The following is a 19,280-nucleotide window of genomic DNA, read 5'->3' on the forward strand; positions in this document are numbered from 1 at the left end:
CGTATTACTCCAACTGAACACGCCCCACACCATTACCGGGTCTCCACCAGCCTGTACAGCCCCCGCTGATATGCAGGTCCATGGATTCATGAGGCTGTCTCCAAATGCGTACACATCCATCCTCTCGATACACTCTGAAATGAGACTCGTCCGACCAGGAAACATGTTTCCAGTCAACAACAGACCAGTGTCGGTGTTGATGGACCAAGAAGAGACGTAAAGCTTTGTGCTGTGAAGTCATTAAACGTACACTAGTGGGGCTTCGGCTCCGAAAGCCTGTACCGATGGTGATTCGTTGAATGGTTCGCACGCTGACACTTGTTGAAGGCCCAGCATTGAAGTGTGCAGCAATTTGCGGAAGGGTTGCACTTCTGTCACGTTGCATGATTCTCTTCAGTCGTCGTTGGTCCCGTTCTTGCAGGATCTTTTTCTGGCCTCAGCGATGTCGGAGACTAGATGTTGTACCGGATTCGTGACATTCACGGTACACTCGTGAAATGGTGAAACGGAAAAATTCCCACTTCATGGCTACCTCGGAGATGCTGTGTTCCACTGCTCGTGCGCCGACTATTACACGACGTTCAAACTCACTTAAATCTTGATAAGTTGTCATTGTAGCAGCAGTAACAGGTCTAATAACTTTGCCAGACACTTTTTGTTTTATATAGGGGTTGCAGACCATAGTGCCGTATTCTGCCAGTTTACATATCTCTGTAATTGAATATGCGTGCCTATACCAGTTTATTTGACGTTTCACTGTACACAACAATATTATCGAAATCCCTAATCCCCTGTGTTACAAAGTGCTGCCTTCTACAACGGTAGAATCAGTCAAAAATTGAGTGAAAAAACACGCTTGGTGCTTGCCGAAACCTAACATTTTTGGCCTGGATTACCTCTCTGCGGGAGCATTGTTGCATTTCTATGGCTAAACCCACTCTATAAAGGTTACTTTGAATGAGCGTCACACCTATACCTTTCAATAGCATTATGTCTTATATGACCACGAGCTGAAGAGTTTTTCCGAGAAACATGGCTGACCGACAGTACGCCTGCCATACACAACTGTCGATACCAACGGCTGTTAGGTCTACAGCCAATGAAATTACAAAGGATGTAACCATGCAACGCGTCACATTCACTAGTTCCACTGCAAAGCTATGAAATTTACGTAGGGATAAAATTACGGTGCTGATACTTACAGGTCTTGTGAAGTTCAGTTATATTAAAAAGAGACGTACTTATTATTATTTGTACGAGAATTACCTTCATACATTTTCTATAGTGAGATGTTTCAAATGTAAATTATATTTAAATAATGAAATTTTTCGACGTGTAAGGTGTATTACGTCGTGCTAGCGATTATGGAAGTGAATAGACATGTGTATGCTAACTTACCTTCTCCTAAGTTGCTGGATATCTTCACCTGCCATTGCATTAACCTCTCTCTTGTATCGAACGCCAGAATTACAGTTACGTCTTGACAAATTATTGCTATTGTATTCGATTCTTTGTCTAAAGTGAAGCCTGAAAAAAAAGAGAGATATAGTATCAGATCCTCACACATTACTGGCTCGTGAATAACATCAAACATTCTAATTTAAGACACAGAAGAAGAAGGCGGAAATGTCTGCAAATCATCAGAGTTTCTACAATGAACATAACACTTCAAAATTCGTCTTTACGTTTTCTTTTTGCGCGTATTTATACAAAAAATAAACGATTTTGTAGACTGTATCATGCTTATGACCAGTAAATTTATATATCTAACATAGCTCTCTGATCATTCGGAACAGGTATATGTTGACAATTCTGGTCAAATAGATAATAAATAATTAGTACTCAGAGAGATTCGTATTTCCTCATCAGTTTCATATTTTTAAGCATTCGAGCTCAATAAAGATATTATTTTTTCATTGACTAAAAGAAAATTTTGTATTACAAACATACGCATAATACAAATACATAATATATATAGCGCTAAACGCCTGTTGCATGGTCGTAAGCTACACTCTATTAAAGTAAGAAATTCCAAATAATTGTAATTTCTGGTAGCTGGCTGCATAATGATAATTGCTTTATCAGCATATGTAGTCATGAGGAGGCTACAGTGGAATACAGTCAAGGAATTTGGAGAGCTGATGAAATTTTCCGGGTATCGAAGAATTACAAACCATAAACGCACAGAATAATAAATGATTTATAGTTTTTTCAAAATAAGAGTAGGAAATAGAGGGGCAACTTGCCAGTAAGTTACACCCTGCAAACGTTGTTCATAAGACTGTAATATTTCGTTAAACAACCTGTTTGATACGTGTATCGAATAAGTAGTGAGCCAAGTGAAAATATGAAGGGATAAGGTCTAGTAATGTCGAGATCAAGAAGTTGAATTGTGATGCAAGCGAAGAGAATCTGTAACATACTTACTTTAATAAACAAATTGTTCACAACAAAGACTAATAAATAAAAGTAATAAGGAACACCATGCATGATATTAGAAGTGACAGAACGATAGAGCAGGAGAAATGACAAAATTTGGCTGAGTGAAAAGAAAATTTACACTACGCCCTACATGAAAATATGTCTATGCGACTGAAAAAACGCTTATTTACAATTTTAGAAAACCGATTTTGTTACTTTATGAGTTTCAAAATAGTCACTATTAATTTCGGTGTAGATTTAGAGCAAGTGTGTAACATGAGGCGATAAGTGGTTCGGTAAAAACTGTGTAAAATAAACTCACAGTACCTCGTCCGTATCTGTAATTGTTTACCTTTGTGTTCAAGCCCTAGTAAATTGTGAATTTTATAGAATTCTATAAACCAAAATTCATGTTACAGTCATAGTGGAGTACATTACCCTCAAAGTATACTGGTGAAAAGTACAGGATTAATGGGAGCAGCGGCATTTTTATTTAGTGGTATCATTCAGAGATCGCTGAGAAAAGGATATTGTTATACTCTCATTTTAAGAGAGAATCTGAGAGAAGGAGAGGCGGAGGAGAGGGAATCCTAAAACTTACAGCATATAATGATTGTGTAAGGATCACGAAAATGTGTGGAGGTAATACTGAAATCAGCAGAACTAGTATTTAAAAATTATTCAGGTAATTATTATTAGACCTGAACGTTGATGTTATTTTTACTCCGAATAATCCTGAAAATTAGTTCATTTCCTATCAAATATTTACTGACCACAACCCTTTTATATGAAGGACAAAAGAACTGAACTCGTAAATAAATCAAAATTACCCTGGTTTCGTCTAAGGTAAGGTCTAAGAGTGCATTCTAGGTATGGAGATGAAGTAATTCCTTGAGGAGGAATAGCATTTGTCTAAGAGTCAGCTCCGTTTAAGGTTACTTCACTGATGTTAAATACAACATTATGCACACAGGAAAATCTACTGTGTAGGAACTTCCATTTTTACATAAATACGAAAGAAGATCACTCTTAAAGCACTGTTGATTTCGAGATAAGTTGCGGTAATACATATTATCCTCAACAATATATAACTAACTGCAAACATTTCTACTGACAGGATACAGTGCATTGAAGCGAGTAGTAGAACAAAGGGGGCATCACCCCACTCCCCATTGTTGCAATATGTATCCGAGATGGCGATGATGATGTCACCCTAGATGGCAGTCTGTAGACTTAGCATCAGTGCATGACATCATCCAAGATGGCGATAGAGACGTCAGCTGACGGCATAAGTACCATTACCGAACATGGTTCCATTTGGCAGGAAAGTGCCACACCACCCCTGTTGGAAGTTTGAATTTGGTGTGAAATTAAATTATGTGCTTCTAGGAGTTCCCGCAGTCCCCTGACCCCCCCCCCCCCCTCCCTTCCGCATTTTTTTATTGATGATGAGTCATCTTCTTGGAAAATAGGTGGGAATTGCGAATATTGCTATAGGAGCTTCCTTCCTTCTGCAGCTGATGGGAGTTAGCATGGTGTGGCCCCCACTAGAGTCTGCTCATGATGTCATTCAATTCGAATATAATTTTTTAAAATATGCCTAGATTTGTATACATTTGTTTAGATTTGTTGAATTTTTTTACATTTATTATCTACCTACAGCAAGAGTGGCTTAGTGTGGTGTTACCGCCACAAGAGTCGGAGATATCAGTACTTGTTATGCTCTCAGTGCGGAAAGAGCATGTGTTCAATTAGCGAGATGTCAGTGCCACATGGTGGGAGTTTTAATAACTGTATTACATGCACTCTTTCTGCCGAGGAGTGCACCCACAGCTCACTGCATGAAGAATGGAAGCGAGCATTAATGCTTGAACATATGAAGAGGAAGATTACAGTGCTGCAAATTAATACTTTGCATTGAGATGCATTAATAATGCATTACACAACGCATGGAAACATCTGTCTCAGCTCCCACACCACTAGGGAGAACTGCCACCAATCCAGCAGACCAAAGAACTGAGTTAGTTCGCGAGTTTACCGAGATAGATCACGTGATCATGCAGTTCAGTCAATAGAAGCACAGTATCATGATGATGTGTGTTTTCCCAGATGCACATGTGCCCCAGCCTTCACTATTAGCGACAGTTTCAAATTTTGGCGCGAATTTCTTTGTCCTAGGGCTGTGCTGATATGCCCACCTCACCTGGGGATTGGTGGGAAAAGGAATCAGCTGGTTCTGGGCTGCTGGAGAGAGGAAGGAGTGTACTTTATTTATTTTTGGAACAATTTATTTAGGGATGGATTTCACATAGTTTATGTATTACACTGATATGAAACACACCCCGATGCGCTTGGGGTCACAATACATAGTTTACAGACCTGGAAACTATTCGCAAATAATGCAGTACACTAATGTGCAGAGACGCAAAACAACTCATAGATTACCGAAACAATCCACTATACAGCGTAGAGACATGCAAACTACTCATAGATCACCGAAATAATGCATGTGCAACGCTATACAAACACGCTCACAAAACAAAAACACCCAAAAATAGTGCAGGGCACACAAAGAGCACATGAAAAATTCAACGTGTCAACCACTCGAACTCTGATTCTACTGGATGGTGTGATAAACCTTTTGCATTTCTTTTATGTTTTCGTCTTCCTAAAAGGCAAACAGAAAAGATGAAACGGTAGCCCATCATACAACCTATTTTTGATTTTCAGTTGTTAAAAAAAGAGAGCAGATTTTCTTGTACCAGTATGAGGAAGGGAGGATTCGCGCTCAGCTAGTGAACGAGTGAGAAGCACACCATTTTAAGTGAGTAATTGTAGACCGCCATTTTGGGGTCGCTATAAATAAGTGAGGAGTGTGTATTTCGTATGAGCTCCGTTTAGAAAAATACAGTATTGTTTTATTAATAGAAAGATCGTGTGAGTTGTTATTTCAAATACTACGATAATTACAAGAACAGAAGCCCACCTGTGTACTTTGGAAAATTACGAAGATCCGATAAGCTTAATGGGAACACGGTCAAGACTTTAAAGGTGAACAAGGTGACCAAACGTAGCATTATAAAGAATGGTAAGCACAAATCTACAGCGGAGAAAGAAACTACTTCGCCCTGCAAAATAAAATGAACTAATACGAACTTATTTCCAGGCATAGCTCAGCTTATTGGGCTTGTAATTCATGCCGAAAAATTAATCTCATTTTTTCAATACATTTTAAAAAGTCACGCATTTCAACATTTTATTATCATCTATTCCATTATTTTATTGTATTATGATGGAAAGTTCTAGTGCACCGCCTAACTCATGGAAACTGCCAGATGCGAGAGAGGAAGGTTAGGTTAGTGTACTTTTTTATTTTAGTCGAGATCTGACGCAAATATCGATCCTAATTGCGTAATTAATCACAAAGACAGGTCATAATTACACAACTATATGCATACCACAGCACAAGGACAGCATAAAATCGCAATACAGCTCAAAAAACTAACGATACCATACAACTGGACTTATCCTGTTGAGAAACAATTTCGCAGTACCACGTCAGACTGACGGAAATATAGATCATAATTACGTAATTAATCAGAAATATTGGTTATAATTACACAATTATATGCATAGCGCTGCACTGGGACTGCCTAAAATCGCAATATAGCGCAAAAACGAACGATACCATAAAACTGGTGTTACCCTGCTGGGAAAAAATTTTGCAGTACCACTCGAAACCACGGACAGGAACACTCAAACTCTACCCTACACCTACAAGCTGGATTTTAAGGTACTATCTTTATTCTTCCTGGTGGGAAATGGTTTCAACTGACTAGATGGTGGTGTTTGAGATAGAGGAGTTTAATTAGTATATTACCTATCGCTGTTTGACGTCAGAGTTCACTACACACACTTACTAAAAATCACACTACAGCCCAGCTAACTGCAGCCAATACATGTTGTCACAGCTGATGAAATAAAGGTGGCACAGCTCTAATGACACTTCGAAATTGTTGTGAAAAAAATAACAGCACTCTTAGGGAACAGGTCACAATGCAGCAAAGGCACTGGGGAAAATCGTCGCCGCAAGTGACTGCAGAGAGGTGGGAGTTGGATGTGCTTTCTCCTCCGTGTACAAACTGCCGAAAATCGACGTCCTCTCACCACTTGGAGGGTACATGGAACGAGGGAGGGATCTACTCCACCAACGACAGCCTCGCGGCTCTTGATGGCCACTGCCCGTCTTGAAGCGATGGTTCTTTGCCAAACCCAAAAGCAGGTATAGTTAACTAAACAATAGGTGATGAAAGAGTGGCTTTCTTGGTCGTCTATAGCTACACAGCCGCCCCTAATGGTTAGAGGGCGCAGCTGCAGCGATGAGCTGCCACAGACTAGACAGGTCCCCAACGCCTCTAATAGGCCTCTCGTTCTGGGATGGAAAACACTTTTGTTTAATGCCACGTAGGACTCTCCAGCTGGGACTGGGCGAGAGCCACGGTCTAGTGGAGAGATCACCCGCCCTTCTGCATTGGATTATTGAACATCAACTCGACCGATATCATGAAGCAACTATTTAAAAAAAAGCGGGAAAAAATCATATGCGACAGCAACAAATGTCCTCATTCCACGAAAATAGGAAAATCCCATTTTCATTTAGTTTTGTGAGCAGAATCGGTATAGATTTTTACGTTCGGCTAAGACCTTTACAGGAAAACGAAAAAAAATAGAGGAAACTGATATTTCCACTCGCGAATACTGGTGTCGGTGATACAACAGGTTAAAAATCATAGTTATAATTTACAAAGTCAACTAAGGTGTTCCTCCACCCGTCTTTAACCTGCTAGATGCACTCAACTCACACCACAATCGATCTTCTCTCAACCAAATAAAGACAGGAAATGTGAAGATGCAATAAGTCGAACAACTTACATGCGAGGGAATAATGGTCTACGGCAAACACACGTCCATATTGAATTTTCTCAAATTTCCACGCCATCACGAAAGCTGTCCAACACACACTAAGTATCAGTCCGCTAATCGACCGTCTAGAGGACGAGATAGTTAAGTCAACTACGTTCCTGCAATGCAACAGGCTTCCCCATTTCGATGGCTCCTGACGTTAGGGGGAAACGTGAATCATTCCCGACACAGACCACCACCGGCGCCGCGCAAAGCATGCATAGACTGAATCATCCTTCGAAATCGGTAACATATATATTTGATTGCTATAAATACAATTACATGTTAGGATTGTGGTCTCAGTTGAACGACAATCGACAATGAGTGAAATACTGGAAATGCACCTAGCTGATGGCTGTGGGTCTGGAAATAGAAATACCTGTACAATTCTTATGACTTGACATACTCTTCACCTTGCTATCACAGTATTCCACGTCAAATCCATACCATCCTTATGACTGCACATAGTCATCTCCTTTGCACATTTTGGAACACAAACACATACTTTATAAGCCTGATGCTCAAGCTTAACCTATCATATATCCCCTACTACGATGTATAATACATCATCAATAACTAATTGGTGCCGATACGAAATAATACTGACCGAAAATCAACAATGGGGGGACATGTCTCATAAGGTTTCTTGCGAGTGGTACCACTGTGTCCTAGAAAGAGAGATGTAATTGTGTTACAAACAGCCAGATGTTAAAAAACACAACCATGTCACCATCACAAGCGGTATTGGTTCTACAGGTGTATACAAGTACCCATGTTGAAAACTATACTCGCTTTATAAATCTTAGGATGGCATTACCTCTGGATGAAGTGGTTCTTCCAGACAAATACCGTGACACTGAATATAGATGGTGATCACCGGTGTGTATAGTAACAGACCAACAGTTACAAGTCGCCGATGGTGCAACCTCATAATAAAATTACCGAATTTTGAAAGTGATTCGGCTACGGAGCGTGGTATGAAACAGGTATTAGCAACTCCCTCACGCCGTCGCCGCTAGATATTTCTCCAGTATTTGTAACACATTCTGTCCCTGTGCCATGTCAGAGGTTCAATTATATATCGACTTGATATAGGCAATGGTTGATTGGGAAGGACCAAAAATAGTAGTAGATGATGAGACGATTGAGGTCGTAAGATATGTACACTAGCGTTTCGGATCTCTAGTGCTACGCTTTCAGTAGAAATGCTGTCTGGGATTTGGAATCAAGTCTCTCCATTCTACCACATATCTGCGTTGTATACTATGGAGAAGTCCTTTAATGATTACAGCCACTAGCGAATCACATTTCTGTCACACTCATTTCTCAAAACGAATCACCTTTCCCGAACCTATCTGGTACTGTAAAAGTCCAACGTGGCTTTAGGTATCCCTATGCATCTTGCAAGTGCCCCTTACATTCTGCGGTACAATCCCTGCAGTTTTGCAAATGTGATCGCTCCAATGTAAGTCGGAACTGAATAGAAGTCAGAGAAAGCTGTACTTACTACCTTCTGCTACCCGTGTAGAAACAGGCTAAGCTGAGTTACTGCGACAGGACGTGTGCAAACGAAATGTCTATGTCCATTCGTAACGATGGTATGGATTTGACGTGAAATACTGTGATAGCAAAGTGAAGAGTATGTCAAGTCATAAGAATGGTACAGATATTTCTATTCGCAGACCCACAGCCATCTTCACGGTGTATTTCCGGTACTTCACTCTTTGTCAAATGTCGTTCAACTTAAACCGCAATCCTAACAATTTATTGTAATGATAACGATAAAATACATATCTGACCCATTTCATAGGATAATTCAGTATATGCATGGTTTGCGCTGCGGGGGTGGTGGTCTGTGGCGGGAATGATTCACGTTTCCCCCTAACGTCAGGAGCCGTCTGAATGGAGAGGCCTGTTGCGTTTCAGGAACGTACTTGACTTAACCATCTCGTCCTCTAGACGGCCGAATAGCGGACTAATACTTAGTATGTGTTGGACAGCTTTCGTGATCGCGTGTAAATCTGAGAAGAATCAAATGGACATGAGTTTGCGGTAGACCATTATTCCCTCCCATCTAATTTGTCCTATTGACTGCTTCTTCACATTTCCCGTCTTCATTTGGTTGGGAGAAGATCGATTGTGGTCTGTGTTGAGTGCATCTAGATGGTTAAAGACGGGTAGAGGAATGTTTGCTGGTACTCTACATATGAGAAACACCTTAGTTGACTTTGTAAATTATAAGTATGATTTGGAATCTGTTACATCACCGACATAGGCATTTGCGAGTGGAAATATCAGTTTCATCTAATTTTTTCGAGTTTCCACGTAAAGTTCTTCGCAGTCGGGATAAGTTTTAAAGGTCGATCGTAAAAAACTATAACGATTTTGCTCATAAAACTAAATGAAAATGGACTTCGTCTATTTTTGTATAAGGAGGACATTTAGTATCGTTGTGAATGTTCTTTTTCATTTTCTAAAAAATAGAGGCTTTATTATAGGAGTCGAGTTGATGGTAAATAATTCAGCGCAGAATAGCGGGTGATTTTTCTACGAGACCATGGCTCTCGTCTGGTCCCAACTGGAGAGTCCTACGTGATGTTAAACAAAAGTGTTTTCCATCCCAGAACGAGAGGGCTATTGGAGGCGTTTGGGACCTGTCTAGTTTGTGACACCTCGTCGCTGCTGCTGCGTCCCGCAACCATTAGGGGTGGCTGTGTAGCAACACTTTAGACGATGAAGATGCACTTGTTTAGTTAACTATACCTACTTTATGTTGGCAAAGGACCATCACTTCAAGGTGGGCAGTGGCCATCACGAGCCGTGAGGCTGTTGTTGGAGGAGTATCTCCCTCCCTCAGTCCATCCACCCTGTAGGGTGGTGAGAGGGCGTCGATTTTTGGCAGTTCGTGATTGTACATGGAGGAGAAAGCATGTTCAACTACCACCCCACTGCAGTTTTTAGGGCGACGATTTTCCCCAGTGCCTGTGCTGCATTGTGACCTGTTCGATAATAGTGCTGTTATGTTTTTCACAACAATTTCGAAGTGTAATTAGAACTGTGACGACTTTATTCCTTCAGCTGTGATAGCATGCATTGGCTGCAGTTAGCTGGGCTGTAGGATGATTTTTAGTAGGCGTGTGTAGTGAACTCTGACATCAAACATTGATAGGTAATATACTTTTCAAACTCCTCTCTGTCCAACACCATCATCTAGTCAGTTGAACAGATTTCCCACCAAGAAGAATAAAGACAGTATCTTCAACCGCAGCGTTTTTCCCCTTAGCATCTAGGTGTGGGGTAGAGTTTGAGTGTTTCTGTTTTGGTTTCGAGTGGTATTGCGAAATTTTTTCCCAGCAGGATAACACCAGTTGTATGGAATCGTCAGTTTTTGAGCTGTATTGTGATTTTATGCCATCCTTGTGTAATGCTATGCATACAGTTGTGTAATTAAGACAGTTCTTTGTGATTAATTACATAATTAGGATCGATATTTGCGTCAGATCCCGCCAAAAATAAAAAAGTTCACTAACCTTCCTCTCTGGCATCTGGACAGTTTCCATTTGTTAGGCGGTGCACTTGAACTTTCCATCCAGTAGAATTAGTGGTCGAGTGGTTGATGTGTTGCATTTTTTTACTTGCAATGCGTGTTAGTGCACTGCAATATTTTCGTATGTTTATGCGTTGTCATCGTGTCTTCATAGTGTCACACATGCATTATTTCTGTGATCTATGAGTAGTTTGCACGTCTGTATGCTGCGTAGTGGATTATTTCGGTAATTTACTAGTTGTTTGCGTCTCTGCATGTCAGTGTATTGCGTTATTTAGGAGTAGTTTCCAGGTCTGTAAACTGTATATTGTGACCCAAAGCATGTCAGGATGAGAGTTATGTATCAGTGTGATAAATAAAGTATGTGAAATCCTTCCATAAATAAACTGTTCCAAAAATAAATTAAGTACACTTCTTCCTCTCTCCAGCAACCCGGAACAGGCTGATCTCTTTTCCGGCCAATTCCCACGTGAGGTAGGCACATCAGCACAGCCATAGGACAAAGAAATTCGCGCCAAAATTCGACATTCCTACCAAAATTTGAAATTCTCGTCAATAGGGTAGTCTGGGGCACACAGGAAGCAGGGAAAATACGCAACATCATCATGATGCTGTGCTCCTACTGACTGAACTGCATGCGGTGAACTTGCGAAATGCATGATTACGTGATATATCTCGGCAAACTCACGAACTAACACAGTTCTTTGGTCTGCTGGATCGGAGGCAATTGTCTCTTGTGGGGTGGGAGCTGAGACAGATATTTCCGTGGTAATTTTAACGCATAATTAATGCATCTCAATGCAAAGCATTTATCTGCAGGACCGTATTCTTCCTCTTCATATGTTCAAGCATCAATGCTCGCTTCCATTCTTCGTGCAGTGAGCTGTGGATGCACTCCTCGGCTGAATGAGTGTGTGTAATACAGCTATTAATACTCCCCTTGTCTGGTAACAACATCTCATTAATTGAACACAAGCTCCTTCCACACCGACAGCTCAACAAGCACTGATATCTCAGACTCTTGTGGCGGTAACACAACAGTTAAGTGGCTACTACTGTAGGTACATAGTAAATCTAAACAAATTTCAAAGAATTTAAACAAATTTAAACAAACTGATTCACACCTAAACAAATTTATACGAATTTATACAAATTTAAAGAAATTATATTCGAATTAATTGACATCATATCTCTAGTGGAGGCAACACCATACTAGTTCCCCTCAGCTGCAGGGGTAAGCTCTAAGAGCAAAATTCGTAAATCCTGCCCATTTTCCAAGAGAATGTCACACCATCATGCAAAGAAGTCGGAAGGGAGGGGCGGAGGATTGCCAGGTGGCCCATAGAAGCACATAATTCAATTTTCCACCAAAATTCAAACTTCCTACAAGAAGGGGGGGGGGCAAGGCAGGGGGGCGTGGCACTTTTCAACCAAAAGCCCCCATTTTGGATAACAGTGCTCATTCCCTCAGGTGATGTCAGTACTGCCATCTTGAATGACGTCATCACCGCCATCTTGGATACATCTGGCAACAATGAAGAGTGGGTTGATGCCCCCTTGTTCTACTACTGTAGAGGACTGCCAACGTTCAATAGTAGTGTTTCTAACATCGGCTGTGCCTCAAGAAATTGCATAATGACCACTTGTATACTCAAAGTAAATAATTATTTATCATACGTGGGAGGCCCTCCCCAATATTTTTCGGCCATGCGTAGGTACTCTACAGCAACATATCATTAGTTGTTTGTTGTAAGGAAATTCAATATAACGTATATCTACTTTGTGCAGTAAACTGCAATTGCCCTTAAATAGGACCAAAGCTAGATAACGGCCATAAACCTTCCGCTGTAAATCGCATTAGTTAATTACCTAGGTGTAATGCTACGATGTGATATGAAATAGAAGCTATACATGATATCAGAAACGTTTTAACGACGTCGTGTTAAGTGGGGTGAATCTGTTATACAATTTCATAGCTTCCATCCCCATTGCTCCAATCTCTTATGGAGCTACACCTATTTGAACAAAAAGTAGTACTGTGTCGCTGGCGATTACTGGAATTTCTTGAAGACAGTGTTAATGCAATGAAATTTTGTATGGGAATGAAGAAAATATTCAAACTTCTGAGGTAACCATACTTCTCCTTAATCAAAAGTAATCATCAGTCAACTGAAGATGACCTCGACCAGCAAATCCCTCGCCCACAAACGGGGACACTCACGTTAACGACACAAAGATCCCTAGCATTCATCTACGATCGTCCGTCGAATATCTTCCAGAGGATGTATGACTTTCAAGTTGTTCATGTTTCGTGACCTTAACCAAAAACTTACGATACATCGAGTTACAACAATACCAAGTACAGGAATCAGTGTAGTGTATCAAGAAGTAACGTAATTCTGGCTCAAATAGAAGCTCGTTGGGCAAGCCACTAATTAACAAACTGCGAAGAGAGGACAATCAAGTCAACATCACCATAAGGGAAAATGAGCATCTTTGATTGACGAGTCATGTACATTCAGAGCTCTCAAAAGGATAAGAAGAGTTTACTTGCGTAATGACAGTTAATCAAGGCAATATTATATCTTAAATAAGTAAATTAGGCTATTGTAAATTATCTATTGAAGGTTACACTTTTACTTGCATATTTCTCGGAAAAAGAAAAAAATTCATAAGTGCGAATTTTGGCATATATTTTGTTTGTGTTATCGTATACCATAAGTTCAGCGTTCATTATAATAAATCATAGATTTGTTGTTATCGTATACTTACACGCTATCCATTTGACTCTCTAGTAAGTAGTCAACGTGAAAAAATTCAGAAATAAGGGAAAAGTTCATATAGTATAGGCTCAGTTCTCTGTTTACTTTTGTTTCGTCTCATAAGCAATAAGGATTTATTCGCTCCTATTTCTCCATAAGTTTTTAATTAGTATTCAGAGTTTAAGCCCAGACTTTCTAAGAAATTTAATACTATAATTGAGTGTTCTAGGAAGTTATTGTTCTTTAATTTAGACCAAAGCTAATTTTTTGCCATGAGTGAGATGTGTATGACATGCCCTTGGATCGTTAGTACAGGAGTGTTGCAGTTTCTTTCATATGGATGACTACAATTGCGCGCGAATTGCGGAAATAATCAAAGCTCATTGGTTTTGTAGGATTTGCTGTAGAGATGTGGAGACAGTGGAACACAGCGAGAAGATTGCTGCTCTTCAGGCGGAACTAGAGACGGTAAAACAAGATCTACATGCGTTAAGGGGGGAGATGGGAAAAAGAGAGGTGGATAGTGATAACAAGTTATGGAACAAAAACAGGAATAGTGCCTTCTCAGAGAGGTTTGTTGTTATTGTGGAAAACACGTTTGATCTGCTGTCACAGTTGGAAAGTGATGAGCCACAACAAGATTTCGGAGTAGATAGGAAACAACAAATTTTCAAAAAGTGTTTGAGATATAAGAAATCAGAAAAAATTGTGAAGAAGAACGTTTTGTTGTTAGGTAGGTCACATGGTAGAGGTGCTGGCCAATTGTTGCAGTGACTAAATTCAGATTACCAAGTCAAAAGTTTTTAAACCTCGAGCAAGTCCATCTCAGATGATAGAGGATGTCGGTTCACTTTCCAAGACTTCGCAAAGGAAGACGCAGTGGAAGCAGTGGGTGGGACTGGCAACAGCATAGAACGGGACCGTAATCGATCAGCTGAGGGTGATCAGGTAAAGATAGCTTCAGCAACGAGGGCTTGTATTTGTTCTGAGGCGCCATGACCAGCTCCATTTAAACTCTTCTGTTAGAAAAGTTAATTTAGAGGAGGAATTGCTACTTGGATCAGGTATGGGGTCTCGTATTGCTGTGGTTCCTGTTGTTAGACTTATCATGCCCTTCACCTCAACAGGAAAGGGAAAAAAAGTGTCTGGGCTAATAGCAAATTACTTAAGAGGAAGGTGAGCGACTGTTACATGACTTAAAGTGTCAAGGTTACGACTGACCCAACATCAGTGTTTTAGGGTAGGGAGGGCAGAAACAAAAGAAGTTCAGAAACAAGTTGGAAATGAATTCACATTGAAACGCAGGCAGACAGAATGCAAATTTTAATGTACACATTTCATACAAACACCCCTAGCTGAAACTGGAAATACACAGAAATTGAAAGAAGAATTATTTCCATCCACTTGTGATCCAGCCAGTGCACAGAATCAATTATTCTTATCGAATCAGAATATTCGATTACTGAGGGATAAACTTAATGAGTTGCTTATTTGTGTTGCAGAATCAGAGTTGAGCAAATCCAGTTGATACAATCTGACTCTCTGAACATCATATGACCACTGGTACAGATATGTCAAATTTTATAGGATTCAAGTTAGCCTCTTACTTCTATAGAGAAACTGTAGAGGAAGGAGAAGTTGCCACATTTGGCAGAAACTATTTTAATTTCAAGAATACTGATACCAAAAAAAAAATTGCTCACACTGTATTTAGAAGTTTATGCAACAAAAGTAGTGTTTCATAATAAGTCGTTTATAATCGTAAGTATATACAGAGCGTCCTCAGGAAACTAATCCCTCCATAAAAAATCTGGAAGCTCACTTGTCCCATATCGCACTAAAAAACAAGGAAGTAGTGATTGCTGGTGATTTTAATGTGGATTTATTGAAAAGACCTGTCAGTGAACAATTTTTCTAATCAGTGATACTGTCATTCAGTTTAATTCCTTTTGAGACCATCGCAACAAGAGTATGTAAATGCTCTGACGCTGCTATTGATAACATCTTTGTAGACAAATCTACGTAAAAAGTGTTATCACGAAACGATTAATAAGTTGATTTTATGATCATGACACTCAGCATCTTAAGCTGATTGTTTAAACTTGTCAGGATATAAAATCCATTAAATCTGAATACACGAGGGTAATAAATCACTCAAAAACAGCATTTTAGGAGATTGCTCAAAGACATGAACTGGATATATGCTTACAATTTTTCTGGCTCGTTAATAAAGTTACTTCCTTATTTGAAAATTGTTTTCCCCAAAAGGTAACTCAAATCAAACGAAAGTCAACAAACAGAACATCGATTGCACAAGGAGTAAAGGTATCACGTGGGATAAAAAGGAAGCCTTATCTACTATCTAGGAACAGTTCTTATGTTGGCAGGAGTGATGTCTTACAAAGAATACTACGAAATATTGAAGCAAGTAATCGATACATCTAATCAACGGTATTATAAGGAAAAGATAATTACATCAGGCAACAAAAAAAACTACGTGGAAAATGGTGAACACAGAGACAGGTTGAGCCACAAAGGAGAAGGAACACATACTTCTAAAAATAAATGAGGCATTGGTAACAAGTGCATGTAGTGTTGCGAGCATCTTAAACAAGTACTTTTTTTGTTACTGACAGTTTGGGGTTATCAGGTTCAACGAAAAATGCAATGGGAAATTTGAGACCAGTCTCTGCAAATAACATCAGTAAAATGGAAATAACACACTTCTCTGAAAGAAGTAGCATCCATCCTAAAATCGAAGTATTCTAGTGGTTATGATGACATATCAATGAAGTCAATCAAAGAGTGATCATGTGAGTTGGGGTCTGTCTTACATTATTTGTGTAATCAAGCCCTTATCAGTGGAATCATATTCAGACTGGCTAAAACATGCTCAAGTAAAGCCTCTTTATAAGAAGGCGAATAAAGAGATACCAGCAAGCTATTTACAAATTTCACTTTGGCTAGCTTTTTCAAAATATTAGAAAGGTTGTGTTCAAAGAACTTCTTACGCATCATAACACAAATAATATGTTGTCCAAGTAACAGTGTGGGTTCTTTGAGGTTTTCTTCACAGATTTCATTAGATAACAAATTACAGTCTACTGTCAGTTTCTGTGGCCTGTCAGAAGCCTTTGACTGTGTGAATCACAGTGTTCTCTTCAGTAAACTAGAATGTCATGACTTCACTGGCAGTGTTGCAAAATGGTTCGAGTCTTACCTAACTAACACGAAACAACGGGTGTCATTTCAAAATGCACACAGAGTAAGTAATTAGTCTTGGGAATTATTCAGATGTAGTGTTCGTCAAGCTTTCATGTTGTGTCTGATGCTTTTGCTTGTGTACATTAATTACCTCTCTTCTGTTACATAGCCAGATGCTAAATTTATTTAGTTTTCAGATAGTATAAACATTGCAATAAATAACAACTCAAGTACAGATTTAGGAATGGCTGCTAATCAATTTTTCACTTACATTAATAAAGGGTTTAAAGCAGTATGTGACTGCTGGCTTTCTCAGCGTATTTCATCTATGAAATCTTATTAGGTTATCACGATTTAAATCTAATTCATTGTCATTAAGCTTTGAGAAGACCCACAATACAAAGTTCAGGTCCTGAGAAAGACTTCCTTCCATCACGTATGTAACACCTAAAGACATGCAGACAGAACATGTTAGCAGTGATAAATTTTTGGGATTACAGCTCGATAATAAATTCAGTCATGCCACAGAATTGCCGAAGCGCCTGATCTAGTATGTATTTGCAATGTAAATTATGTCAGATGTCAGAGATACAAATGTATAAATACTTGGCTATTTTGCGTATTTGTATTCTATTATGTCAATTGGGATCATGTTCTGGGCTAACTCGTCAAACAGAGCAAAAGTTTTTAGAGCGCAACAGCGTGCGCTACGACGTATTTTTGGCACAAATTTAAGAACTTCATGTAAAGACAAGATTGTTAAGGTATTTAGTGGTAGAGGAAGTAGTGAACTTCAGGATGTTTTGGAACAAAGACAGTATTTAGCGATAGGGAAAACTCTATATGGAGAAAGAAATATTACTGACAGAAACATTCGGCTTACAGTGAAGGAGAAGATAAAAGCAGGAAAACGCATTCAGCAGTACTGCAGAAGAAAAGATAGATGTTTAATTACTTGAAATGAAATGGACAATGCTGCAGAGATATTATGACATCAGACTATTATTTACCTTGAAACAAACGAGAGATTGTATTTAATTGATTTTTCGCAGTGTTCGGAATGTGATACATAAAAAGATATGAGATTTTACTGCCAATAATTTTTTATTTAATTTAAGTTTGTATGGTTAAGAATAATTTGACTCTTAAATGTGTGTCCTCAACTATCCAAGATATTCATTTTCTCTCTGAAATAAGGAAAGCCTTAATTAAAAGTAATGATGTGCGAGATTTTGCATGATTATTTATCTACACTAGAAGCAACTGCTGCTGAAGGAATTGTACTTAAATACAACCTCTCTCTCTCTCTCTCTCTCTCTCTCTCTCTCTCTATATATATATATATATATATATATATATATATATATATATATTACTGTTTTAAACGAGTAATAAGCTTTATGCAGAATGTATATTTACAGCCACATCTTTTTAGTAAGTATGTTATTTCGTTACTAGGATGCGTACTTAGTAATTGAAATACTGCCATTATAAAAATAACTTCGTTTGAACTGCATGGTCAAACTGTTGATTAACTTTTCCAGTGTCTTGTCTAAAGTGAATCTGTTTCCCAGCAACGATTTTACTTTAAGAAATTATTTGCAGATAACATCTATTTTTCAGGAAGTTCCTCCTACTATTCAGAGTAGAATAATGGTTGCGTATGTAACATTATAAAATACCTTGTGCCTCCTAGTATTGAAAGTAGATTTACTGTAATATCTTGTATTAGCTTGCTGCAGTGACAAGTGAAACATCGTAGTCTTATGTGAAGTTGGTATATGACAGAGGTCATTCATGCACAAGGTTGTAGCAAGTACCATGATATCATTCCACTGTTTGCATGGTTCCTTCTATCTTTAAGCTCATATTTACTTACATTTACAAATTAATATTTAGCTGCGTATCAGCATACAGGGAGATTTAGCTGCCGCTGCCGATGTCGTTTTATGCAACCAACAATGTCATATGTGGCCTTCAAACCCACGCAAGAGATCATCATATTCTCTCCTTCGCTACGTGTTAACTATTAATGTCGCAGAAAAAATGAACAGGACCATTTTGTAGCAAATTTAACGTAGTTAAATTGTCTTCTGGGATTGGTTTTCGCTCTAGGCCACGGTTTTCTAATTAATCAAGAAAACCTACAAAAGTTACTTTCAGAAGCACCTACGTCCCCACATTCATCCTTCACCAGTCAGGATTTTTTGTCTCGCCTTGTGGCACTCCCTCGTATTACTTACGAAAATTTCCAACTACACAAACTATTCCCGATATCGAGCTTTTCGACCTCTGTTCATTAGGTTATTACGCCACCAGCATAGTCGTCTGTTTCATTAACATTATTAATTTAAACGTGTGGTGAGGTTAGTGAAAGAAAAACA

At 39.1% G+C, this 19,280-nt stretch overlaps 1 protein-coding gene across 1 annotated transcript in view; it reads right to left on the minus strand.

Annotated features, from left to right (window-relative positions):
- The window catches only part of LOC126455814 (uncharacterized), a 394,337-nt gene that overhangs the window by 125,334 nt on the left and 249,723 nt on the right, over positions 1 to 19,280 (minus strand). The window contains exon 4 of the mRNA XM_050091575.1: positions 1,399 to 1,527. Within this exon, the coding sequence (XP_049947532.1) occupies positions 1,399 to 1,527 (129 nt within the window). The remainder of the gene's footprint in view (positions 1 to 1,398; positions 1,528 to 19,280) is intronic.

This window comes from Schistocerca serialis, chromosome 2, assembly GCF_023864345.2.
Source record: "Schistocerca serialis cubense isolate TAMUIC-IGC-003099 chromosome 2, iqSchSeri2.2, whole genome shotgun sequence".
NCBI classification, from domain to species: Eukaryota; Metazoa; Arthropoda; class Insecta; order Orthoptera; family Acrididae; genus Schistocerca; species Schistocerca serialis.